General features: G+C 53.0%; 2 protein-coding genes across 6 annotated transcripts; both read right to left on the bottom strand.

Moving 5' to 3' along the window:
• Positions 1-2,472: 2,472 nt before the first annotated feature.
• AP5S1 (adaptor related protein complex 5 subunit sigma 1) lies at positions 2,473-10,832 on the bottom strand. Of its 3 annotated transcripts, none has more exons than XM_030309999.1 (3): positions 10,768-10,832; positions 4,878-5,069; positions 2,473-3,613 (listed from the first exon to the last, which is right to left on the bottom strand). In XM_030309999.1, the coding sequence occupies exons 2-3, from the start codon at positions 5,051-5,053 to the stop codon at positions 3,187-3,189; spliced, it is 603 nt and encodes a 200-aa protein (XP_030165859.1). In that variant the 5' UTR covers positions 5,054-5,069; positions 10,768-10,832; the 3' UTR covers positions 2,473-3,186. The 3 variants fall into 3 exon arrangements, with proteins under 3 accessions (XP_030165859.1, XP_030165857.1, XP_030165858.1); XM_030309997.2 differs by lacking the exon at positions 10,768-10,832 and adding an exon at positions 6,159-6,250; XM_030309998.1 differs by lacking the exon at positions 10,768-10,832 and adding an exon at positions 5,908-6,105.
• Positions 10,833-14,261: 3,429 nt separating this feature from the next.
• Positions 14,262-24,363, bottom strand: CDC25B (cell division cycle 25B). Of its 3 annotated transcripts, XM_030309995.1 has the most exons (16): positions 23,633-23,832; positions 22,723-22,832; positions 22,008-22,059; positions 19,981-20,022; positions 19,691-19,727; positions 19,312-19,434; positions 19,084-19,206; positions 18,762-18,896; positions 18,301-18,381; positions 18,008-18,184; positions 17,741-17,836; positions 17,102-17,164; positions 16,855-16,953; positions 16,504-16,637; positions 15,679-15,790; positions 15,421-15,561 (listed from the first exon to the last, which is right to left on the bottom strand). In XM_030309995.1, exons 1-16 carry the CDS (start codon positions 23,830-23,832, stop codon positions 15,421-15,423), a joined length of 1,725 nt encoding a protein of 574 aa, XP_030165855.1. The 3 variants fall into 3 exon arrangements, with proteins under 3 accessions (XP_030165854.1, XP_030165855.1, XP_030165856.1); XM_030309994.1 differs by having other exon boundaries at positions 14,262-15,561; positions 19,084-19,434; positions 23,633-24,363; XM_030309996.1 differs by lacking the exon at positions 19,312-19,434.
• Between the last annotated feature and the right edge of the window lie 2,633 nt (positions 24,364-26,996).

Here is a 26,996-nt window from a genome sequence, read left to right as displayed (position 1 = left end):
ATGTCCCATCTCACCACTGCTTTTCAACACTGTACTGGAAGTGCAATTCATTCAGTAAGATAAGAAAAGGAAATAAAAGCTATATATGTGGAAGGAAGAAATAAAACTACACCTGTACACAGATGACATGATTGCCTCTGTAGAAAATCTGAAAGAATCAGAAAGAAAAAACTGTTGGGGTTGGGGAATGGCGCCTGGGTGGCTCAGTCAATTAAGCCTCCAACAGTTGGTTTCAGCTCAGGTCACAATCTCACAGTTAGTGAGATTGAGCCTTGAGCTGGGTAGGCTCCTTGCTGACAGTGTGGAGCCTGCTTGGGATTCTCTCTCTCCCTCTCTCTCTCTGCACCCCCCCCCCTGCCAAAATAAATAAATAAACTTAAAAAAAAAAGAAGAAGGGGGGCGCCTGGGTGGCGCAGTCGGTTAAGCGTCCGACTTCAGCCAGGTCACGATCTCGCGGTCTGTGAGTTCGAGCCCCGCGTCGGGCTCTGGGCTGATGGCTCAGAGCCTGGAGCCTGTTTCCAATTCTGTGTCTCCCTCTCTCTCTGCCCCTCCCCCCGTTCATGCTCTGTCTCTCTCTGTCTCAAAAATAAATAAACGTTAAAAAAATTAAAAAAAAAAAAGAAGAAAAACCTGTTGGAACTAACAAATGATCACAGCAAGGTTGCAGGATATAAGTTAATGTTCAAAAGTCATTCCCTCTCCTCTATACCAACAATGAACAAATGGAATTTGAAATTAAAAACATATTGCCATTTACACAGGTACCATTAACATCCCCAAAATGAAACTTAGGTACAAGTCTAACAAAATATGTACAAGATTTGTTATGAGGAAAACCATAAAACTCTGATGAAAGAAATAAAAGGAGAACAAAGTAAGTGCATATTCCGTTTGTGGATGGGAAGACTCGATATTGTCAAAATGTCAGTTCTTCCTGGGGCGCCTGGGTGGCGCAGTCGGTTAAGCGTCCGACTTCAGCTCAGGTCACGATCTCGCACTCCGTGAGTTCGAGCCCCGTGTTGGGCTCTGGGCTGATGGCTCAGAGCCTGGAGCTGCTTCCGATTCTGTGTCTCCCTCTCTCTCTGCCCCTCCCCCGTTCATGCTCTGTCTCTCTCTGTCTCAAAAATAAATAAACTTTAAAAAAAAATAATAAATAAAATAAAAAAATAAAAAATGTCAGTTCTTCCCAATGTGATCTATTTGATCTACATATTCAGTGCAATCCCAATTAAATTCCCAACAAGTTATTTTGTGGATTTGAAAAACTGATTCTAAAGTTTATATGGAAAGGCAAAAGACTGAGATTAGCCAACTCTTTATTTTTTTAAACACTTTTATTTTTTTATTATTTATTTTTGAGAGAGAGCATAGGATGGGCAGAGAGAGCGAGACTGAGGATCCAAAGTGGGCTCGGTGCTGACAGCAGAGTCAGATGTGGGGCTCAAATTTATGAACCATGAGATCACGACTTGAGCTGAAGTCAGGATGCTTAACTGACTGAGCCATCCAGGTACCCCTAGCCAACTCATTATTGAAGAACAAAGCTGGAGGACTGACACTATCTGCCTTGAAGACTTACTACTATCTAAAGCAACAGTAATCAAGACAGTGTGGTACTGACAATAAAGAATAAAGAAATTTTTTTCCAGTTTTTTTTTTTTTAACGTTTACTTATTTGAGATAGAGAGTGTATGCATGCACACACACAAATAGGGGAGGGACAGAGTGGGAGAGAGAGAATCCCAAGAAGGCCGACTTGGGGCTCACGAACCATGAGATCATGACCTAAGTTGAAACCAAGTGTCAGGTGCTTAACAGACGGCGCCCCCAATTGAATCATTTTAAACCACCACAAGGAGCTGCTGGTTAAAGACTCATAACAGGAGTTTGGTGCCCCACCCATATCCTTTTGGGTTTGACCATCATGCAGCCAGGCCCAGCACCACAATGCCTTTTTCTGGGGGCAGAAAGAGCCAGGTAATTTGTCTTAAGATCAACTCAAAACCACTGACTGAAGAGAATGGCAAACATTCTTAGTCCCTCACCCTTGAAGCAAGGTCACTCAAAAGTGACTGTTGTGTTACAGGCCCCCAAAGGCACTAAGCTCCCAACCCACCCTAGATAATGTACCTGTATGGGCTGCCTTCCCTTCCAGTACTTCCTGGAATCACCTCCCATGTAAGCGACTTGTAACTAATCCTCTAATCCTCTAATCCTCTAATCCTTGTCTCAGGCTCTGCTTCTCAGAGATCCACACCAACCTGCCACATTTTGGTACAGAAAACAAGTACTACCACCCAAAGGAGGCCCATAAGGCGACAGGGGTGATATGGGGCACAAGAGCTGGAGACCTCCCAAGATGCTTCTTGGGGGCATCTTTGATCATGAAAGCTCAGATACCCAGTTCAGTGCCAAAGAGACACGTACTCATAAGAGCAAATATACATTATCCAAACTTACAGAAACAAAGAATGAAATCACACAATCAGTGCTTTTAATTCAAAACAAGAAAGACAACTTCATCCTGGCTAGACTTCTTGCACCCATCTGATGGTATCTTCTCTCCCTGAAGACAAAGGAAACCTAGCATTATCTTGAGGTTGCCTGGTGGGCAAGGGATGGGCCCAAAGAGAGCTACAGAATCCCCCTGCTGAATGAACGACAGACACATTTGTGAACTGTGGTGGGGCTGGACACTGAGCAGGTCCTCACTGACAAAATCCTTGTTGGTAATGTTGCCTAAGTGAGTGCAAATACAGCAACCAGCTTCCCCACCCTGGGAGTCTCAGGTTCCTTTTGCACTGTGAGGACTATGGGTTTGGAAGGAGAAAGTGGGCTGAGTTCCACGCCTCATGCTCCAACACTAGCAACTGGTGGACTGTTTTGGGGGCTGGCTGCCGGGGATGGGAGAAACTGGTGTCAAGGACAGGTGAGACTGGTCCACTATGCAGTCTAAATGAGTCACATGGCAGCTCCAGGCACAGGATGTTCCGGGATTCCTCCTCACCACCCTTTGCCCAGCCCTCTTTTCTGCCAGCTTGTCCCGTCCACTTGTCCTGGATGTGGTAGCACAGCAGAGCTGGGAGCAGGCTGGGAAGGAGGCCAATGCCAAGATTCACCTGGCTGTGTGTCCATCCATCCCTGTCCTCCTTCCCTGCCCCCAGGAAGCCCCATCCCAGTGAGGGGTCAGCGGGGCCAGGAAGCACTGAGTTCCTTCTCCAGACCCTGGACAAACTGGTCATTGAGGAAGAGCAGTTGACCATGGGGCAGGAAGCGGGCAAGGATGCCCTCGATGCGATCAGCCCTAAGCAAGAGGTTGGTGCTGGGGGTAAGCAGCCGGAGGTGATCCAGAAGGAGGCGTGCCAGCAGCCGGAGTGTGCTCTCAGCCAGCAGCAGGTTCTCATGGGCATCCAGCACCAGGGCGAAGCCTAATGAGAGCACACCCAGCCACACCACTGTCCGAGGCTCCTGGAAAGGGTCCCCTGCTGCCAGGCGGAAGGCCCCATGTGGGGCCTCATGCAGGGGCACTGGCTCATCTGAGGACTGAAGCTGCAGGTCCACGGAGGTCCGGCCAGATGCCTGCTGCTGAAGCTGGCACATGGATTCCACCTGCCTGGGAAGAGTGGGTGGGTCACTGATTTCTGTCATCCTCATGACCACCCCTAAAACTGAGAGGTGCTATTAACTCCATATCTCAGATGTAGAAACTTAGCCCCAGAGAGACTAAGTGACCTGCCCAGGACCACAGAGCAGGAAGCATGAGCCATGACAGGAATCCAGGCTCCCATCTCCAGGCCCTGAACCATTTCACTCCATGTGTTCAAGAGAAGGCAGGTTTTGAACACAGCTCTTTGAGCCAGGAAAGGGCACCAGGGGAAAAAGATCCTGCCACCACTAGCTTCACAGAGGCTTCCTTAACATAAAGAAACGCAAGCCATGAGAAATGAAGAAATGCAACTGGCCTGTCCAACCTCTCCACCACCATCCTGCAACCCTTTCCAAACAAAAAAGAAAGACCGTCCACTTGGCCATTCAGGTTTTTGAAATCACTCTCTGATCCCTCCTGAATCACTTTCTAATTTGGGCCATGCACAGGCTGGTTTTCAAGGCATTTAATTTTCTGTGCTACAGGAGGGGGGTGGAGGCCCAGAGGAACAAGGGGATGGCAAGAGGCTAACACAGGGCTGCCCATTCGAGAATGCTAATCCCCGGACACAAAAGGCAGAGAGGTCAAGAGATTCTGGCACTGGCTGGCTCCATCTGGGTCTGAGATGGGAAGGTCAAGGCCAGCCACTACATCTGGAACAGTATTTCCCACACACTGCTCTTTCAGTGGCTTTCAGGAGGCTCTGGGCTCAGCATTCCCATGTATGACATTCTCACTCCTCCTTAGGGATTCATAAAACCTACAGGCATACTAATGGCCCTGAGAAGTCCTGCACTGCAAAGCATGTTCCAGGATCTGCCTGCCTACACCCAAATCCCAGCTCTGCCATGTTCTAGTTACATAACCTTGGGCAGGTTAAGTTCCTTAAAGTCTCTGTACCTCAGTTTATTCACCTGCAAGGTAGGGATAATAACTGTATCTATCTCAGACGGTTACAAGGATTAATGAGTCCATATACATGAAATGCTCAGAACATAAACTCTTAGCACGTATGTACAGACTCAATAAATGCTAACTATAATAGTTAACGATGATGACCGTACTGTTATTATTTCTTTAACCCCTTTTCACATAACGCTTGTGAACAACTGTGAACAGCTCATGGAAACACTACTCTAAAACTCTGTCTCTGCTTCTTAGTCTGATTCTCTGTGCCCCGCAGAAAACCTATCATTATCAGGCATGTGTTCAGTGAAGGCCCATGTGTTACCTGGCCACAGCCAAAATCTGCTCCTTTCGAAGGAGCCTGTCCCTCTCAGCACCATGCGGCCGTGGGTCATCAGGTGAATTCTCGGCACCAAAGACGCAGGAGTAGAGCACTCGGCAAAGGCCCGTGTCCTGGGCCTGCGGAGCCCGCAAGTTGTGGATGAGGAAGGCGTGGACCATACCTTCAGGGCAGGCACTACAGGGAAGCCAGAGACCTCAGTGAGATGGGTGTTAAAGTCACAGGGCAGCCACAAGGCAGCATGTCCAGAGGCTGCTGTGGCTGGTCACTGGTGCTCCTCAGCTACCCAAGACACACTCCCCGCCTCGGCATAATGGTGTCTGGTCAGCAGCACTTCTCACAACAAAGTCAATGGTGAAGAAATCTCAATTGCTTCTCTGCCTTTTGGCTAAGGTCAAGTGAAGAAATCTCAGACAACCCCAAACCTACAAAACTACAAAACAAATGGCCAGGAATCTTCAAAAAGAGTCAACAGAAGCTGGGGAGCGCTGCTCCAGACTGAAAGAGACTAAAGAGACAAGGCCAGCTGAACGCTGCCTGTGTGTGGGATGTGTGTGGGGGATCCCCAGCCAAGAAAAGGGTAGTTTCAACGTACAGCACTAGTAGGGCAACTGGAAACATTCTAGATAATAGTCTTGACCAATGTTACCTAATTTTGAATGTGGGAGAATGTTCTCGTTTTTAGAAAATACACACTGACATACCTCTAAACATTGAGCTAAAATGGCATCGTATCTGCAGCTAACTTAATCATCAAAGGATATGAGACAGCTCTTTATAAGAAACTCTTGAAATTTTCTGTAAGTTTCAAATTACTTAAAAATAAAGACTACTAAGTAATGATACTAATAATAAGGGTGTCTGGCTGGTTCAGTGGCCAGCCAGGGATGGAAAGGCAGCGGGTACACAGTAAACAAATATCTGTTATCTGTGATTGAGGGTAAATAGATCGTCAGTTTTGACTGGTCACGCAGGAAGGTTCGCGAAGGCGCTCTGAGAGCGGGAGCCAGCTGACCTGGCGCTGACCTCCGGTGACCCTCCAGCGGCAAGAAGAGCGCGTCATCAGCCTCCGCCACCGCGTCTCCCCTGCCCACAAATGGTAGCGACAACAACTCTCACGTCACTGCCTCGCGCAACCCTGTGGCGCAGGGCATTTGGGGGGTTGTAGTTTCTTGCTCGAGTCAGACAAGACCTAAGCCAGGCACCCCGCCCTGAGTGTGCTGTTCCTGAGCCCCGGGGCCGCTGTCCTCCAGGCGTCATACTCACCCTTCCTTCCCTGCCTGCGGACTTCTGCTAACAGGCCGCAGGACCCGGCAGTGGGAAAGTAATGGCGGCTGCGAAGCCCCTGGGCGCTTGCGCACGCCGGTCGCGAGAGCGCGCACGAGGTGACGCGCGCAAGGTGGGCGTGACGCGCGCAAGGTGGGCGGGGCCCGCGCGCCCGGAGTGCTGCTCCGGTAGTGGGGAGGGGCGGTGTTCTGATACCCGGGCCCCCGGCGAGGGCAGCTTTCGCCCTCCGATCAAAGACCCCTTGCTTCGAGCTCCCAGCAAGGCCCATGCCCATTATTTCCAGACAGGGTATGGGTGTTCCTACTCGGAGCCCCTGGACCAGCCGAGCCCCAGGCCACAGCCCCCGTCGACCGCGAGAGGGCGCAGCGACCCGGCATGTGAACCTTCCGGAAAAGGCCGGGCGGCCGCGTAGTTGCGAGCAGGAGGGGTTCGGACCCCGAGGTCCCTGCGAGCCTTCTGAGGCTCGTGGGGCCTAAAGGTGCGGGGCTTGTTCTCAAACTGGCCATTATGCGTGGGAATCAGTGGGGTGCCTGTTAAAATGCAGGTTCCTGGGCTTTACTTTTGGAAATTGTGACTTCAGGACAAAGATGCATATTTAGGCATTTCTTCGGGGAGGGTTTAGGGTTGTGGGTTCCTGAGGTGGGTTAAGGCCAGGGTTCGGCTTCGAGTAGAATGATTAAAATTTATCCCTGCCCCCCCCATCCCCCTAGCCCACCCCTGTCACAAGCTGTGTGTTCCTGACAGGTGAGTCACTTCGTTGGACCCCAATGAAGGGTTTAGTAGGCTGACCAGTTTTTCCTTTCGTACTTCCACCTCTAACAAGTTGACCCCTCTTTGAGGGAGGCTGTCAAAGGTATAGTGAAGAGATTTATTCTTTCAACCTAAAAGGGGCCCGGCAGGGCGTCTGCCTCCAGCCCCAATTAGAGACTCAACCCAGAGGTGTTTGGGGCCCGGCAAGGTCTATCCTGAGCCTCACTGCCTACCCTGGGCATCCCCACACATGCATGTACACTTTTGCCTTATTAGCAAGTGAACCACTCAAGCCTCCCAGTGTTCTGTTCCTCAGAGCTTCCACACTGGCTGTTCCCTCAGCCTGGAATGCCCTTTCCTCCCCCCTTTTTTCCCCTTCAAAATGTGCTCAGACCAAAACCTAGGGGAAACTTTCTTGCCTGGACTGCCCATTAGCGTTCAGCTGCTCTCTTTGCACCCATTGCTGAGGGTCTGCCTGTGGTGGTGATGTCTCCCATGGGGTATACACAGGCCATGGCACACATGTTCCCTCCTCAGGGCCATGCACAAAGTAGGCCTGGAGCCGACAAGAACACACTCCTTGGTGACTGAAGAAATGAAGAGCCGGGCAGCCAAGGTGGGAACCCTGGAGCCAGTCCGCTCCAAGGGCAAGGCATGCAATGGCTACAGGACCTGGGCAGGGCGGCATTGAAGGAAGGCTACAGGAGATGGGCAGGGTCTGACTAGGGCATAGGGGCATTTTGAACACATATACAACATATATTTGTAGATGGAGGGGCAGGCCCAGAGACCGTGTGAGAACTCAGTCACAAGACTGGGGTCATGTTGGCTCAGTTCCTGGTTGCTGGTCCCTATCACGTTCAGCCAGGACCCATGTCTGCCAGCTGATTACAGCAGAGACCTGACCAAGGGCTGTGGTTGCTTGGGGCCACCTGGCATCTGGAATACAGTATTCCAGCCTCTGTCCGTTCCTTTTTTAAAAAATTATTTTTAAATTTATTTTTTTTTTCTTTTTAGAAAGCCCAAATGGGGGAGAGGGACAGAGGGAGAAAGAGAATCCTAAGCAGGCTCCACACACTCAGCATGGAGCCCAATGTGGGGCTCAATCCCATGACCCTGGGATCCTGACCTGAGCTGAAATCAAGAGTCGGACACTCAACCGACTGAGCCATCCAGGCGTCCCTCTGTCCATTCCTTAGGCAGTGAGTCCACTCCCAAGTCCCAGGCCACTGAGGGGCTGGCCTTGCGAGGTATGTGAAGGAGACAGCAGTGAAAATCTAGCCTGAGCCACTACTATGCAGGGCTTTGGAGGACCCAGATGGAGGTAGTGTCTTGACAAGTAGCAGAGCAGACTCAGGTGCCATTCCTGACTCTTTGCAGCCTTCAGCCAGCCTGTGATTTCCAGGTCTAAAGCCATGAGCTGAGGACAGTGAGGCAGGAAGGAGCCTGGGTCCCCCAAGATGCTGCAGAGCCTTCTTGCTGAGTGAGGAGCACACACATTTATTTTGTTAAACAGCTGTGTGGGGTTGCCGTTACATACAGTCTAATTCATGCCTAATTGAGGCAACGTGAAGTGGTCAGGGTGTTGCCTGGCATATAGTAGGTACTCAGTAAATCAATGCATGTTGACAACCCTTAATACAGAGGCAAGATAGGAGAAGGTGTCAGAGAGGTGTTGGTCAGCACTGGAAAGCAAGTGGGGTGTTCTGGTCTGATGGGAGGCAGAGGGACGGACAGGCTGACCTTCCAGTGCCTCCTGGAATTATAAAACCAGTCCTCACGACAGAATGGAACAGTCTGAGTGCGGTGGAAGCAACATGCGTTGCATGTTCATGTGGGTGAGCCTTTCATAGTGGTTACCCTACACGTTGCAGCTGGGCCAGGCATACAATAGGTGCAGATGTGGGTTTGTGGGATATGGAGAGTGTGTGTATGTGTGTGTGTGTAAGAGAGAGAGAAACTGAAGAGAGAAGGAAGGAAAGTAAAATAAAGCACTACACAAAAACTAGAGGAGATTGAATGAGGAAGGTGGCTGGATTTAGGGCCTGGCCCACCTGTCTAGAAGTGGCTCAGGATCACACCTTCCTATCATTCCCCCTCCCCTCCCTCTGGCTGTGTGCAGAGGTGCCTATCACGCCACTCCCCTGTGGGTCTTCTCAGTGGTCCTCTGAACTGGGGTGGGGGGTTGCCTGTACCCTCTTACATTGGGCCCCTTCCCCACACTCCCATCCTCCACTGCTCCCTACCCATGTCAGGGTGAGGCCTACCCCATGGTGGCAGGCAGCCTGGTGCCTGCCTTTTCCAATGCCCCTTGGTGCCTAACACTGTGATGTGTGCACGGTGACTGATACTGATTCAACTTGGAAAGCAGTTTCCGTTCCGCACCTACCCAAGCCGTAGCAGTGTCCTGATCACCAGTGGGCAGCCTGGCTTGGGAAGCTCTGCTGCTTCTCCCAGATATTAGAACCAACCCCCAGGTCCTGCTTACACATCTCCAGGGACAGAGAACTCACTCCCTGGGGACAGCCCCATTAGTTTTTGACAGCTGGGAGCTCATATTGAAGGTCTTTACAGACCCTGAGTCCTCAGGCCAGACTAGTTGAGCCACCACCTACTTCTGGATGTGGGGAGGGCAATTGGGTAGAATCTGTCAGCCCCAGGCAGTGGATTTTCTGAATGACTCCCTGATAAGGATGTCTAGCCATTTCTCAAAGAGTAGAATAGCAAACTAAGCAGAAGAAGGGATCTGCTTTTTTGAGAATCCAGGCAGGCTGAGATTAAGTGGATAAGGCTGCTGTAGAATAAAGGGGACCAAATTCAGGCCAGGCTTGTTTTTCCATCCCCCTCCACCTCCCTGGGTCATCTCAGAGATGGCATTGCCCTGTGCAGGCAGCTTTCCACCAGCCACACAGATGGCTTCCTCCTCTGTCTCCACCACATCCCTTTCCACAGCTTCCTAACTGCTACCTGGACTGGTGCAGTAGACCACCAGCCTACATACAGCATCTGGGCTTTTCTCCTACAACCCTGGGGCTTGCCCATGTGCAGAAAAGGGACAAAACCCTCAGCCTGGACCCCTTTCTTCTAATTGTTTTCAGGCTCATCCTTTTTACCTGTCTGTTCTTTAATCCTCACACTGGCCCTAAGTAGTAACAGCCATAGCCAACTCTTGTATGGCACTCACTGTAGACAGGTTCTGTTCTGAGTGCTTTACATACACTAACTCATTTGATCCAACCCGCAATCCTTTGAAGGGGGGCATTTACAATCCCCATTTTACAGATGAGGAAATTAAGGCACAGTGAACTCAAGTAACTTTCCTGAGGTTACGTGCTAAGGGAGATGTGCATGTCCGTAGATTTCAGCCTGCCCCTCCCCCCACCTTGTGTGTCCCCCTTCCTCCCAGTCCCCCCACAGTGGCCCCAGGGGCTGACTCAGCCCCTGCTCCAAATTTCAGAAGACCATAAGGCTCCTCCAACTCCAGCCCTGCATACCTTCTACAACCCAACCCTGGGAGCTCCATCCCACCCTCAGGGAGCCCCAGGCCCCATGGAAATAGTCTTGGCTGGGCTCCAGGAGGAGGAGGCCATGTGTGATTCGTCCTTTCAAACAGCCGCGCTTCCTGCAGGGCTGACAGCCAGAAGGCCCCACGAGGCGGCTGGGACCCGGCCACGTGAGGCTTCCTCCCCTCCGGCTGCCTCAGGCCCCGCTGACTCAGAGCCTGGCAGCCCTCCCAGGGGCGTGTGCTGGTGCAGCTGGGTGGGGCGGAGGCTGCCTAGCGGCACAAGGCTGGCACCCACACCAATTCCTGTGTGGGCTGGGCAGGAATGCTTCTTACCTTCTGTCCCGTAACCAACTGTCTCCTTTGAACAATCGGCTGTGAACAAGTCCACGTCCTCCAGCGTTCTCTCAAGGCATGGCTTTCCTGGCTGCAGAACAGCAACTTCCCCGTCATTACTCAACTTCCCTCTCCTGATTGTTTCCAGATTCCATGAGACCGTGGACCTCCTTGTCTAAACATCCCTCCTTTCTGTACTAACAGTTTCATTGCCTCTGGAAAGTGGGCGCCTACGTGTTCGATTCCAGATACGAAGACTTTTTAGAAATCCCAAGTTTTCTAGATGCCTGTAAGCTGTCGTCAATGGATGGGCTCAAGCCAATGACGTACAGCCAACTGACTCTGAGGAGTCACTTTAACTTTTTAGAGAATCTGACTTCAGGAAGAAATCAAGACCAATATTTCAATATAGGGAAGTCAGAAAACAGGCTGGGCTTATAATGCTTGAGCCTTGCTGCTGCCACACCACAACGTGTAGGTCCAGCACTTAACAGAGCTCTTTGCTATGTACAACGGTCACGTTTTCTGGTTAAGAGAGAGAAATTAAAATTTACCAATTGTGATGAGCATACGGGGCAGCAGAATTCTCACTCTGCTGGTAGAAAACGCTAAAGCTGAGCAAACACACTATGACCCGGCATTTCCACTCCTGGGTATATTGCCAGTACCATTTGAAATCACCTCAAATAATCCATCAAGGGCAGAATGAAAATGTTCTATACCTGATTGTGATGGTGGTTACACACTGTCTGCATTTGTCAAAACTCACAGAATCGTACACTCAAATGGGTGAATTTGATATAAGATATGTAAATTATATCTTCACTTTTATTTTATATATTCTTTAAGTAGGCTTCATGCCCAGCACAGAGCCCAATGTGGGGCTTGAACTCACGACCCTGAGATCAAGACCTAAGCTGAGATCAAGGGTCAGATGCTTAACTAAGCCACCCAGGCACCCCTGTATCTTAATTTTTTAATGTAAAAACCAAAAGAAAAAAATTTAGAATGAATAATTCAATTTAGGAGTATAGTCACACAGTGGAATACTATTCAGCAATGAACAGGAACAAACCGCTGCTAAAGGAAACATAAATGAATCTCAAAGTCATGCTGAGTGAAGGAAGCCAGACGTAAGGGTATGAACTGTATGATTTCATGTATATGAAGCTCAAGACAGGAGAAACGAATCTACCTGACAGAGGTCAGAATAGTGGGGACCCCTGGGATGCAGGCACTGGGAGGAAGCAAGAGAGAGCCTCATGGAATTCTAGAAAAGTCCTTTATCTTGAGCTATGTAATGGTTCCTCGGGTCTGTGTTCTCTGCTTAAGATGTGCGCCCTTGATGAGATGTTGATTACTCTTCAATTTAAAAAGAAAACATTTTTTAAAATTGTTTTTGCAAGTGACCCAGTGAGCGATTCAGCTGGTGTCCACACCCCACTAGTGCCCACTGACTTGGTCAGCTTGGCACAGGCCAGCTTCCCACCTGTGCCTGGCCCGATGATGCTCTTTAACTACCCTGGCCCAGGCAAAACAACCTTCAAAACTGGCCAGCAGCCCAGGATTTTAAACTGCTTCCTTGCCTGATCTGCGTCCCTTCATGAGCATCCAGGAAAGAAGTTATCGCTTCTCTTGCTAGGGGGAGGAGAGATTGGGGCACCTCTGCCCCATCCCCTGAACTCCAGGGGTAGATGGGGTCCTGGCCCGAGTTGGAGAGGCAAACCTCTGGCATTCCCTCTCCTAGACTCAGGCCCACCCCCATCAAGGTATATGTGAGCACCAGGACCTTCTCTGGGGGAAGTTTTGTTTCCTGGCTTGACCAAGGCCCTCTCCCTGACTCCTCCTCCTCTTCCCCTGCAAAATGAGCTATATACCTACCTGGTAAGCTTAGGAGACAACGTGTAAGTGTCTGGAACAGTGTGAATGCCCCATGACCACAACTATGGCTCCGATGGTGGGATATGAGGAGGACAGATGTGTTTACACTCAACACCCATGGCTCTCTCCTCCCACATGGCCTGACCCTGACCCATGGGGTGGAAAGAGGACACTCAGAGTAGAAACCAGGCAACCTAGCCCCACCCATTTGGCTTTTCTGGGACCAAGGCAGGAGGTGAGAAGTGGGAGAGTCCTAGGCAGCTGGAATGCCTGCTCTGCTTGTATCTGCTGTGTGACTTGGAGGCAACCACATGCCCTCTCTGAGCATCCAGCAGCCTTCCTCCTCTATAAACCAGGAAAGAGGGAGTGGGGCTTCCTGGGACCACCTAAGCAGAGTGGAGCAAGCAAATCTTAGTAAGACAGTGCCCAGGGCCTTCCCCCCCACTCCCCATTTCTCCCTGTTCCTCAGGGGTCTACACAGATACTTTTTTTTCTGGGGCAAGTCCCCTTACCCGAATAAATGCTACCCTTGGTGTCAGCTGCCTGATCAGCGGATAGGGCTTTTGGAGCTTTCAGAGCCCCTCCCTCCCTGAGCAAAGGCCCATGCCCCCAGACCATCAAAGTCACACCCCAACACCCCCCATGCATTGTGCCCTTGCACGGGGCCTGGACCAAGAGGGAAGACCAAGCCTTTGGGCGTAAGAATCTTGGAGGAAAAGCCGGAGACAAGGCAAGCATTGTTTAGACTCAGCCTGGGAATCTGGAGTCCTTTATTGCTCTGGTAGGAAATAGCCTCCATTTTCCCATCTACAAAATGGAGCGAATAATCATTAGCACCACCTACTTCAGAAGGTAGATGAACTTTGACAGAAAGTGGTAATGATGCCCCACGTTTGACACACTCTGTATCAGGTAGTACCTTATCTGTACATGTGTGCAAAGGAGGCCCGGCAATCACAGACTGGCATTTGGGGGCAAGGGTCACCTGCAGTGGTGTTCTGAGGGAATTTCCTGAGACACCAGGTTTGGGCCTGGGACCTGTTCTCCCAGATTGGCCCTTTTCCACTCTCTTGATCTTGAACTTGGCATCCTCCTATGTGGTGGAACCTCTGCGGGGTGCTGGGGCCGCTGAGAGGAAAGTCAGTTTTCTGACAGGGCAGGAAGGCTTCTGGGAGGAGGTGACATCTGAAATTGAGTCTCAAAGGAGGAATAACAGGGAGAGAACATTCCTGATGATGCAGCAGGTGCAAAGGAAGGAAATGTGAAGAGCAAGGCATGGGGATTTGAGTCAGATGAGGTGAGGAATGGGGCTGGGGAGGGCCCAGGTCCTAAAGGGCCATGCAGGGATAAGTTTATCCTGAGGGCAGTGGGGAGCCACTGACAATTCTTGAGCAGTGACAGGGTCACTTTGGTTACTTGGTGCAGTTTAGAAAGGGTGAGCTTAGAGGTGTTTGAGTAGACACACGAAAGAGAGGCAAGGCTGCCTTGGGAAGAGAACATGAGGCCACCTCTGCAGGAGTCTTCCGGCCCCATCCACTGACCTGTGGCTATCCTACCCCCCCCCCCCATCAGTGTCTGCCATGGTCTTGTCAAGGGCCCATAGGACACAATGCTGGTTACTCAGCTTGCTCAGTGCTTTATTGAACCAAGGCCCAAACAGATGACTCATCTGGGCCTTCAAGCACAGCCCCCCACACATCCTGAGATTCAGAATCCGGACGTGGCTCTGTCCTTGGCTTCGCTGCTTCTATGACATTTCATCTTGAATATTTCCAAACCTTAAAGTGTAAAGACTTTGTCCACACAGACACATATATATTCTTGCCGCAGGCTGTCATGCTCACTGGAATGCTTCAACTCAGCAGTTTGTGTGTGCAAGGCATTGGGCATCCATGGCTATCCATCCATCCATCCATCATCCGTCCATTCGTCCATCTGTCCATCCACAACAAGACAGCAGCAAATTCTGACCAGTCAGGCCCCAGGGTTCACAGCAGTGAGGTCTGGGCTTCCAGGGGCTCAGGATGCAGGCCTTAGCCCTGGCCCAAGGGCCCCTGAGGAGCTAGGGTCAAGCGGCTAATTAATGTTCAGAGTCTCTAACCCCAGCTGGAGAGGGGAACCTAATCCTCAGCCTGTGAATATCCTGAGATGGGCAACAAATCAGACAAATGAATCAAGCGTGCGGGTAACACTGAAACAGGAAAGAGTAAGAGGTTATGTTTGTGCTGGAGGTGTTCATGTGGAGGGACAGGAAAGAGAAAGAGAAAGAAAACACGCAGACACACCCAGGAGTGCTAGAGAGGGCCCGGCCGCAGTGTCAGCTCCCCTCACAGGGAGGAATTCTGCCTTGGCCCATCCTGGGGGGCTGTGGCTTTCCTCTGGCCACATACAAACAAAGCCTCTAGAGAAAAGGGGGGTCTTTTCTGGACATGGGAAGACAAAGGGTTAACTCAAACAAGGAAGGAAAAAAAGCAAAAAAGGTCCCTGCTGGACACAAAATACTTCCTTAGAGCTCGACATAATCCAATTTCACCAAATCAACAGGCTGGGCTCCTCCAGGGGCTGGGCTGGGGTGGGGGTGGGACAAGGGTCTGAAGTATGATTGAATGGAGACATGGGTACCAGGGCTGGGGGCAGACAGGCAGGACACCCTCACTGCCCTTCCCCTGGATGGCACCTGGGGCCTCCAGCAGACCCTCAGCCCTGCAGGGCCCTAGGTGGCTGGCACCCAGGCCACGAGGAAGAGAAGGTAGGCAGGACTGGTGCTGGCCTTCACTGGTCCTGCAGGCGGCTACAGAGCTCCCGCCGGCTCCTCTCCCCAGCCCAGCTGCGTGTCTTGAGACGGAAGGTCTTCAGCTCGTCCTTAAAGGCCTCATGGTTCATGGGCCGGTAGTCCTGGGGCTCACAGAAGGTCTAGGGCAGGATGGGAGAGTCAATCAATACGGGGAATGGTTAACTCTGGGAGGAGACCTCCTTTCTCCTTGGGCAGAACCCATTCCCTACAGTCCAACCCTCCCACACCCCATGTACCGGGTGCTGTGGGAAGAACTCCTTATAGCCGCCCTTGAGGATATACATCTCAGGATAGTAGAGGCTGGGATAGTCGTTGGCGGCTCTGTCACGCTCCCTGATGAAACGGCACCTGAGACCAGCAGGGGTGTAGGGGTCAGAGCTGGGCGTGCAGCGGGATATACCTCAGGGGACCTATTCTTTGCACCCACCCCTTTGTGGGCCATGGGGAGCCACAGAAGGCTTGAGTAAAGGAATGTCAGCCACAAGAACACTCTTAGATCATCTGGCTACTGGGTCCAGAAAAGGTTGGGGAGATGGAAGAAAGGAGGTAAATCAAGGGAGTTGTTTCTAGAAGATAGTTCACAATCTTTGTTAGAGATATCTGACCTGGACCAAGAAAGGGGAAACAGGAAGGAGAGAAGTAGACAAAATTGTAGAGATCTGTTCAGGAGGTCTGGACAAGACTTGGTGAGGATGAGAGGTGGGGAGAAGAAAGATCCGTCAAACCCTGGAAGGGTCAACATCACCGAGGCTTGGGACAGGGCCCTTGAAGGTTAAGGACACTTTTGGAGACTTAGAACCAGATCTTGGCGGGGGGGAGGGGGAGGGTGGCAGTGAATGGTGGGTGGACATGAGGCCAGATGGGAAGGATGGGGAGAGGGAAGTAGGAGGAGGGTGCCACGCACAGGAAGGGAGGCTGAGGTCTGCTACACACTGCCAGGAGACCAGAGGCCCAGGTCTAGGAGGGGCTGGGGCTGGGCTCAGGCCTCCTGTGCATCAGATGGCTCCAGCATCCCAAAGTCTGGGCAGAGGTCAGGAGCAGACACCCGCTGGCTGACTCACATGCGGGGACCACGTTCAGATGAGAATTCACAGTGGAAAATGAGGATGATTCTCTTGTCCAGATTACAGGGTGTGATGGGGCTCTGTAGCAGGAAGGTCTCAGCATCCCGTTCCAGGGGCAAGTTCACAGCAGTCTGTCAGAGGAGCTGGAGGTCAGGCAGTAGCCCTGGGCCTGGGTGGCAGGTCCCTCCCTGTGAGGTTCCCAACTTTCAGACAGGTGACCCCACCTCTTACTGGGCAGAATCCTTCCCTAAGTTAGGGTGCAGCCACCCCCCCACTGAGTCACTCTCCCCGCAGAGGAAGGACAGACCTGGTGGGTCTTCAGGGCCTGTCCTCATCAGCCCGCCTCACCTTAATGTGCCCGCCTTCATACTCGTAGGGGTACCTGCAGTCCACAATCACAAACCTCTCCACAATGTTGCTGAACTTGCCTGCCAACAGGGCTGCCATCTGTGGGTCACAGAGGTGGGTCCCAGCAGGTCAGGCTGACAGGTGGGAACTGACCCCAACCCTACCGCTGCCCTGGCCTTTTCCAGCCAGAAAAGGTTAACAGGCAAACGTCCCAAGTGTGCCTGGAGAATGGCTCATCCCCACATACCGTTTCTGGTGAGATGTACTTGAGATCTTGGTGCTTCCCATCCACAGTCTGCAGAAGGAAGGCCTGAAGGGAAGAGGAGAGAGAGTTTGAGAAAGGGAGATGGGAGAAAGAGAGAGAGAGGAGAAAAAAAGGTGAAACTGGCAAGACCAGGAGTCAGGTAAGTATGGAGTTTCTTTTCTAAGCACAGAAGGCCACACCTGCTCTGACCTTCAAATTTAGCTCTGGTTCCGATAGCAACCAAGAGGTGCCTCTTGGGTTCTGACATCCAGGGAGCAACCCCTTTCCAAGGGGAAAGTGAAGAAGGGAGCAGAAGAGATAAACTCTCTGCCTGCTGCCCCCACACTCTGCAAAGCGCCCGGATGAGGCCAGAGGAGGCTCCAAGCTAGATGTTAGTTTGGAAATGTTTTCCAAGGTTGGAACACAACTGATAACCCCAGACAGATTTGAGGTAGAGTCAGGAGACCAAAGAGAGCCAGAGAGAGGAGTCTAGGTAAGAATAAAGGATAAGCTGCAAATGACAAAGCAGGGAGTGGGGGGAAGTGTGCTGGGAGGGGAGAGGAAGGTGCCAAAACACCTGCTGAGCTTGGGGGGGCCATACAGTAAGGGGTCAAGTCTGCGGAGGGACCCCAGTGCTGGTACCTTGGAGTAATCCCCAATCAGTTCTCGGTGGTCACTGTCCAGGATAGTCTCAATCTCATCATGACACAAGGACTTTGAGCGGAGGACACGGGCTTTCTGTGGGGTGGATGGTGGCCAGGATCAGGGGTGGGCAGGCTGCCCCTCAGTGCCCCCATTCAGCTGGTACCTCTTTCCCTGCCCCCTCCCTCTGCCACAAACCCAGCCAAGAAGGGCTTGCGGGGTGGACTCAGACAGTGGCTGCCCAGCCCCACCCTAGGGGGTACCCACAGGTTCCTCGGCCTCCCGTTGCTCCTCTGGAGGGGTGACGCTCTTCCTCCGCTTGTTTTGTATGGGCGGGTCCCTGTCGTGGGGCCGCTCCAGCCTCTTGAGGATGGGTCGGATCACGCTGCAGGGCATGGACGGAGAACGGAAGAGCCGCTGGCACTTGCTGTATATGATGAGGTCCTGGGAGGGGTGGCAGGTAGGGGGTCAGAGTGCCCAGCCCCTGCCCCCTACTAACCCCACCTGGAGGGTAGGGCTCCACCCCTCCAAGTTCTGAGCGGCCCCCCCAAGAAACCCACCTGCTCTTCCTCCTTTTCTGAGGTCTTGACCAGTGGGGCGCTAATGAGGCTCTCCATGCCTGGGGGGACCACATTGTCATCCTGAGGCCAAATCAGCAAGGATATGGTTAACATGCAGGCAAAGGCCAAACCTCGTAGGCCCTAAGTCCTTCAGCATGGCCCTCCTCGGCCATGTCCACACAGGGTGGTCCCTTAGAACCAGGAAATTGCAGGGCCCCACTTGTTTGCACAGAATCGTGAGAAGCGTGGCCATGGTGGAGTGCCAGGCTTCCCTCTGTCCTGCAGGGCCCTCCCTCACTGCATCACCAGTGCCAGTCGCCTGCTAGTCTCTGGTAGGCCAGAGGTCAGGCTGTGACTCCATTAGCTCCAATTCCTCTTCTGTCATTGGAATGATGGCGTAGTCTCCCTGCAGGAGGTCAGTGCTTTCCTCTTTGGGGAAATCCTGGGGAAAGACTGGTTACCTTTAAGTCACTCTCCAGGATGTCCACAAATCCATCATCTTCCTCAGAGGACCCCTGGGTGGCAGTCAGGGGGAAGCGGGATCGGGCTGGGGGACTCCACTCCTCTATTTCCATCTTCCGCTCAGGGGTGAGACACTGTGCAGGGGACAGACACAAGCTGCTCAGGGTGGGGACCCCGGGCAGCCCCCAACCCCATCCTTCTGAGAAAAAGTTCCCACTGCCTCAGGGTTCAGGATCACCCTCCACCTTCCCCCAGGCTGCCTTCAGGGGTGCCAACCCTACATGCAAGCCCACCCTGCATGGTCTGGCTCTCCTGACATACCATCAGATCGGGGGCTGAGCTTGGTCTCTGGGCAAAGGCTTCTCTTCGGTCAGCCCACTCTTCCAAAGCATGGGCATGGCTGGGATGTGGGGGTTTCCATGGCATCTTGAAAACAAATCCATTCTGTGGGCAAGATGGGGGGGGGGTGTCATCAAACGCCAGAGAACCACCCCAGCACACCCCCTTCTCTCCCTGAAGTGCTCCCACTCCAGCCTTCTGGACGCGCACATTCTCTTTGTCCTCCCCAGAGCTGCGGGCAGCTCGGCCACACGCCTCGCTCTTCCTCCAGCTGCCGGGTGCTTGGGAGTTGGTGATGTTCCGTAGCACAGGGCTGTGGCCCAGAAGCCTCACCTAGAGAGCCAGGTAGGGCAGCAGGTACTGAAGGCTGCATTCCTCTGGCATCAGCCCTGGCCCTACCTTCTCCCATCCCTCCTTCGAGTCCCCCACCTTGCCCATCCACCTCCAAAATCCCATCTCCCACAGCCAGACCAGGGACGCCAGACCACTTCAAGTCCACCCTCTGGGAGGCGACCCTGGATCCCTCCTGTCCCTCCTCAAGCCTGGGCAATGCCTGGGCCTCCAGCGTCAGGCCTCAGAGGGCACTCACCGGTAAGGACTGGAAGCGTCGAATGGCAAACTGCTCGCTGCAGAAGGAAACGGGGATATGTCAGGGCTGGAGAGTAGAGGGCTGTGCAGGAGAGCAGGCAGGATGCCCCTCCACCGCAGAGCCCTATGCATCCCTGTGGGAGGGAATGGGACAGCACCCTCCCCATGCCTACTCCACCCAACGTGGCGGGGGGGGGGGGGGGGTGGAGGGGAGGGGAGCATGGACAGAGCCTGTGGTAGGTAGACTACCAAGACTACCAGAGCCGGCCTGAGGAAGGCTGTAGCACTTACTTTCGGATGACCCGGCTGGCTGCTTGGATGGCCTGTTCAAACCTAAGAGAGAGAAATGTCCTGTGCAGCCCACCTCCTCCTATAGCACATTGCCCACCCCCAGCATCAGGCCCCCAGTCCACAAGGCCTAGAGGCCAGGACTCAGGCCAGTAGACAGTGGAGGGAAGAATGCAGGGAGGGGGTCCAGGTACTGGGGAGGGGGGAGAGGAGAAGCAGCCTGGGATTTTGAAGGCTGCCCTGAATGGAAGAGGGCCCAGAGAATGGCAGCAATAGAGACAGCTGGGGCAGGTCACAGGGTTGCTGAGGCGCTACCAAGGCAACGGTCTCGCCAGCCTGCCCACAGGCCTTCCACCTGTATGCAAATCACCTCAGCGGGGCCATATGGTGGCCAGGAAAGGCATCCATCCATCCCATGATGACAGACTGTGGCCAACAATGTGGGTATCTCCAGGGCCTGGATGCCTTCCCTCCCCTTGTGTGGGGCGCTCCTGGCTCCCCCAAGGACAGGGGCCTAGTTTAGTGTGCCCCTGGATCAGCCACAGTGTGCCATGCCAGACCCCCTGGTGACAAATGTTCAGGGTCACATCCTCTCCTCCCTCCTATGGAATTTTCCAGGACCCAGCCTCTGTCCCACCCCCTTCTCCTGCCTTAGAAGAGGCCAGCAGGCAAAGAATTCCAACAGATGTTCCTTTTGAGGCTGGGGCACAAGCTTCTGTAGATAGGCCCCACCCCCTAGCTATGTTACCAGAGACCACCTGCCACGCAAGGCTTTTGTGCGTCTATGCGAACGCAGGCACACACACACACATGCTTCTTTCTGAGAAACTGTAACCGACGCAGCAGGTGCAGAGGTGGGGGGGCCCACTGAGGGCTAGCATCAGGGGGATGACTCCTAGGGGTGGGGAGTGGTTGTGCCCAGACAACCTGGCATCAGGAATGACCACGTTGCATTGGCTTCATTTACAATCTGCACCTGGGCCTCGGGAGTAAAGCAGGGACAGCTCTGTGTTGCCACCAAAAACCGACCTGCAGTCCCCCCACCCCCACCCATTTCTCTCCCTGCTTCCTGTTTGTGAACAAACCCTGTAGCCCAGCCCAGTATGATCAAAGGCAGTGGGAGGAAAGATAGGCACTGCTCTGACCCCAAAGCCATAGTCCCTCAGCCCAGTCTGGGGATGCCCAGCTGTTCCCACTAAGGCCTGGCAGCTGCTCTCCCTGCTGGGGCTCTAACAGCTGGATGGGAACAGCTGTGGTCTGGAAGATACTACTCATGCCCCACAACCAAGGGGAAGGGATCTGTCCTCAGCAGAACTCTCTCTCCATGCTCTCTCTCATAAAGTGCCTGGTCCAGAGGTTGCTGATAGGATGGCCAAGGGCTGGACCAACCTGCCCCAACTGTTTTGTTTGGTCTATAGCAAATTCAAAGTTTTGAATCAATTGGACCATATTTTAAAATTGTTATATTTCACAGAAAAAAAAAACAAATAAACATCTGTATAGGCAAAAGAAAAACAGGACACACACCAGGCCTGTATTCCCACAAGCCAAGGGCTGGCTGAAGTATCCACTGCTCCAGAAGCCACTATCCCCACTACCTGGTCCTGAGACCACAGTTGGCTGCTCCTATAGGAGCAGACCCTTTTCTGAGACAGGAAGCAAAGTCTCAGGACTTGGGAAGGTCAATTAGTACCAGGTATATGGGGATAGGAGGGGTCTGGGCATTCTCCAGGCTTCCCCAGTGGGTTTATGCTGAAACTGGGATTCCCAAAGGCAGGTACCAACTCCTTGATAGTGAGGATCCTTTCACTTTTTTTTTTTTTTTTTTTTTGAGAGAGAGTGAGAGAGAGAGAGAGAGAGAGAGAGAGAGAGAGAGAATATCTTAAGCAGGCTCCAAGCTCAGCATGGAGCCTGACAAAGGGCTCAATCCCACGACCCTGGGATCATGACCTGAGCCAAAATCAAGAGTCGGATGCTCAACCCACTGAGCCACTCAGGTGCCCCAGTGGAGATCCCTTTTCTGTACTTACGTCTGCTCTGCCATCTGGGGGTCCATGGGGCTGGGAGAATCCATGCAAAGACCTAAGGGGACAGAGCACCTTGGTTTGAAAGTAGTGCCCATCTTCTGCACTTTCCCCCACCATGTCCCAACCCTATTCAAGAAAGAAAAAACCTGTTTCTATTTTAGATTTTGACACATTAAAAAAAAAAAAAATGAAACAGGGCAGAGAGAGGGAGAGAGACAGAATCCCAAGCAGGCTGTGTGCTGTCAGCATGGAGAACTTTGAGATCATGACGTGAGCTGAAATCAAGAGTCTGAAGCTTAACCAGCTGAGCCACTAGGTGCCCCTCCTCTGTATGGGTTTTTAAACCAACATTTTGCTAAGCATTTTTCTTAAACTGGTTTAAAGTAATTTGTTCTAGAAGAGATAACAGCTTTTGAAAGAAAAGGTTATAGCTGAAGGCAAGCGAATGTTATAAAATGACCAAGTTTCAGCCCTAATGCCTCCCAGGTGGGGCTGTGGTTCAGGGACTTTGGCGCCTGGTTTTAAATAGGTAAGATCTCCTCTCCCCAAGTGGGCCCCGCCCTACAGCCCGCTCAGCCAGTCTGGGCTGGGTGTGGTAAGCCCCACCAGAAGTGGGCAGGGGGAGGCTCCCGGTTGTGGGGAAAATGTTAGTGTGGTTGGCAGGGAAGTGGGGAGACTCAGGCAGCCCCCCAAGTCCCCCGGGGCCCTTGAGACTCACCTGCATCAGAAGATTCAGAGGACTCAGACGACAGGGAAGATTCAGATGCTCGTCTCCGGGACAGGGATAGGCGTGTGAGCAGGCCGCCTACCTGACTCTTTGGGGTCTCACTGGGAAGGCAACAGGGACCCAGGGAAGGAGAAATGTAAACATGGGGCTCAAGAGCTAGCTGGCCCATGTTCCCACTGGCCACACCACTGCCCCGGAGAGGCGATGGCACTGAGGGCTTACCCTCTTCTCTGGGCCTTCTGCAGAAGCCCTAAGTGTCTTTTCTTTGTTGATTAAGAAAGAGGTGAGCCCAGAGCAAGAGCAAGAAGCTGGGCTGGAGGCCACTCTGGGGGATGGCAGGGCAGGAAAGGAGCCCTGGGGGACCTTCATCGGAACTCTTCAGACCCCTACCCATCCACAAGCCTTTCTGGAACTAGGACCAATACTTTAGTCTCTATTGCTGCTGAGGGCAACCCAGCCTGGACACTGCAGGCCTGTTCAGGAAGCAGGACCAGTGTTTAACCCCTTAACCCTGGGAAAGGACTAGGGGTGGAGGGAGCAGGGGCATGGACATAGGAGAACCAGTCTGTTCTGCCACCCTCAAGTTCCCACTCCAAGCTCAGAATCCCCTGCCTGGGGCAAAATAGTGGTGATTAGGGCAGAGATTAGGGGGGCAGCGGGGGAGGGGGGGGGAGCCGGGAAGTGGGACAGTGGTCTCCAGAGGCTTGTGCTGCCAAGAGCAAGTCACCTGGAGGGTGTGAGCAGCACAGACCTGGCCTCATTGCCCTAGTCCCGGGTCCCTGAAGCAGGCTCTTACCCAGGACACCTCCCCACTCAGCCTCTCGATTCGACTCCCATGCCGGGGACCAACACCCTAGTGCGGGCCTCTCACCCCACACCCCGCGTCGGTGGGGCGCCCTACCTGCCCAGCCCGGCGAGGTTGTGCATGGTCTGGGTGAGGGTGGTGACCGGCGAGGAAGCGGCCGCGCGCTCCGGGGACCCCACGAGGCCATGAGCTCCCAGCCGGAGGCCCCGGAGGTGGCTGGGACGCTCGGCGCCACCGCGCACGCCGGCCGGACTGAGAGCCACGCCCGGCGCGGGCTCCGGCTGGGGCAGCTCCATCGCGGCGTGGCCCGCGGAAGGGTGGCCGGAGGGCCGGGCGCAGGGCGACGCCGGGCACAGCTGGCCGGGGCGAGGTGGGGAGCGGGCGCGGGGTGGAGGGGGGGGAGGGAGGGAGGAAGAGCCACGGGGCCGGAGCGAGGAAGGAGAGGGAAGCGGGGAGGGTGGGGAGGGGTGGAGGGACGCAGGGACCAGCCACCAGTCCGGGAAACCTCTAAGCAGCAGCTGCCACCTCCACCTCCTTATATATTCGAAAAATAACAGCAGCCGCGCCGCCGGACGCCACCAATGGGGGCTCTGGTTAGAGGAGGGCGGGGCTGAGGGCGGGGCCCGCGGGGTGAAAGGCGCGGAGGCTGGCCAGCCCCGCCCCGCTGAGTTCCAGGCTTTGGTTGGGGCTGAGGGACTGGGGTTTCTCCTGAGCCCCCACGCGCCACCCCTCGCCCCTCCAGCCAGGACTCGAGGATCTTGGCTTCCCAAATTCTGCTTCTCGGGATGTGGTCTGGAGTTACACACCCCCGGCCGAGAGGGCCTCAGAGGAACCAACACCCGCTAGGGTGGCCTCAGAGGGACCCCCCCCACCCCGAGATTTAACATCACCTACACTCACCAGTAGGCACCGTGAGAAGGCTCCACTCCAGGAGTTTGCCAGACAAGGCTACGAGGTGCGGTCTGGGTTTGCCACTCTATCGACCCGGACGTTGAAGCGTGGAGAAGTTCATTAACTCGTTCAAGGTCACACCGGGCAAGTGGTGGAGCAGAAATTCACCCCAGGCGCTCCTGCAGCCTCCCTGCGCTCGCGACTAACAGCGCGGAGCGTCCCTAAAGCAGAATCATCGAACGGAGCCTCCCCCCTTCCCCCGCCCCTCGCACACGAGGTACACCGGAGGTGGGGGGCTACGATACATGTGACCCCGAGGGGTCTAATTTTCTCCAGCAACCCCAGAGGAGGCTCTAATGCCTGACCTAGCCATAGGTTTTGGCGGTTGGGGCCAAAGAAGGTGTCTACGACCTCAGAACCCAATTAGTGGAAGTTTCTCACACCCACCGACGGTTTGGCTAAGGTGATGTCAATGGCATCACATTGTTTAATTTGTGTCTTTGATGAGGAGGGAAACTGAATTTATCACTAGTTTAAACTGAGCACCTTCGAACTAATCGCTTTGCATCAATCCTGCTTTCCTGGAATGAGACCGGAAGGCTGCACCCAAAAGTGAATGGGTGGTAAGCTGCTTTTCCATCCCATCTCCCCAGCAAGGAGTTGGCCTCTGGCGGGGTGGAGCACAGCTGGGAAAGCAGGAGCTGAGGCTTTGCGCCTCTTGCGTAGTCCCATCCCTCCTGCCAAGGTGCAGTGGGTGGGAGTGGCAGAAGGGAGGGCCTGGCGGTAGGAGGTTGGGTGGCTAGGGGACTTGCGGAAGAAGGGGATGCAAAGACCCCCAGTCCTACCTGAGAGTGGTGAGGAGGAGGGTAGGGTTCATGACTTTTCCTTTTCCCAACATTTTGCCCAGCTTCTGTGATGTCAGGCGCTATACTTAGTGCTGGACAGGGCTGAGGTTTCAGGTTCATCCGCCCTGGATCAAGGGTCCAGCTCCCAATTTCTAGCCACTACTTACAGTCCAGGCTGTGGCTGTCCCCAGGATGGGGGACTGGGGGAGGAGACAGTCTGTGAGGCCTCCCACTTCAAAGACCAGAAATAAAACTGAAGGGTTGCGTTTTCAAAATCAACCCAGCTGGTGTTATCCCCCCCCAACACACACACACACACACACACACACACACGAATGTGCTTACAGGCTTCTACAGGGTGTGGGGAAGGTGTGTCTGTGTGTGGTCAACAAAAGGTGGGGGAGTGTGACACTCTTGAATCCTTTGAAATCTCACAGTCAGAGGTCACCTCTGGGCCAGTGAAGAGAGCCCAAGACCACAAAGGGGTCATTCCAGAGCATTCCTCCCATCAGCTCTGTGTATCTTCCCACATCTCCTTTTGCCAGTTAGATCACAGATTACGTGCCCAATTAAAAAAAAAAAGATAGTCAATAAAAATAAGCTAAAATAGATATTTGCAATCATTTTGTATGAGAAACAACTCCCCACATCCAGCCAGGTCCTGGTTACAATGACAGTTCTGGGCTTCAGAAAGCTCCACTTCCCATGAAAGGAACACCGTGCCTCTAAACTGTACACATCAAGCTGTGGGCTCACTCAAGGGGGTCTGGTGTGACCCCAGTACCTTGGCAGAAAAGAAGGAAAATTTATCACATTTGCAAAATCCTTCTGCTTCTCCAAGCCTGTTCCCACACGGCATTTTTTTAAATTTATTTTTTAAATTTATTTATATATTTTATTTTTTTTCAATATATGAAATTTATTGTCAAATTGGTTTCCATACAACACCCAGTGCTCATCCCAAAAGGTGCCCTCCTCAATACCCATCACCCACCCTCCCCTCCCACCCCCCATCAACCCTCAGTTTGTTCTCAGTTTTTTAAAAAAATTTTTTAACATTTATTCATTTTTGAGACAGAGAGAGACAGAGCATGAACGGGGGAGGGTCAGAGAGAGAGGGAGACACAGAATCTGAAACAGGCTCCAGGCTCTGAGCTGTCAGCACAGAGCCCGACGCGGGGCTCAAACTCACAGACCGCGAGATCATGACCTGAGCCGAAGTCGGATGTCCAACCGACTGAGCCACCCAGGCGCCCCGTTCTGTTTTTTAAGAGTCTCTTATGCTTTGGCTCTCTCCCATTCTAACCTCTTTTTTTTTCCTTCCCCTCCCCCATGGGTTTCTGTTAAGTTTCTCAGGATCCACATAAGAGTGAAAACATACGGTATCTGTCTTTCTCTGTGTGGCTTATTTCACTTAGCATCACACTCTCCAGTTCCATCCACGTTGCTACAAAGGGCCATATTTCATTCTTTCTCATTGCCACATAGTACTCCATCCACATGGTATCTTTATGGGATTCATTTTTCTAGTGCCTTTTCCGTCATGGCTTGTGACATGTTAAATGGTTTTTTAAAATTGGAACATGTTACTGGGGTGCCTGGGTGGCTCAGTCAGTTGAGTGTCGGGCTCTTGATTTTGGCTCAGGCATGATCTCACCATTTGTGGGTTCAAGCCTCGTGTAGGGCTACATGCTAACAGCACAAAGCCTGCTTCGGATTCTCTC

Source organism: Lynx canadensis, chromosome A3 (assembly GCF_007474595.2).
Source record: "Lynx canadensis isolate LIC74 chromosome A3, mLynCan4.pri.v2, whole genome shotgun sequence".
NCBI lineage: Eukaryota > Metazoa > Chordata > Mammalia > Carnivora > Felidae > Lynx > Lynx canadensis.
Note: the sequence above shows the minus strand (reverse complement) of the source record. Positions and strands in the feature narration are given on the sequence as shown.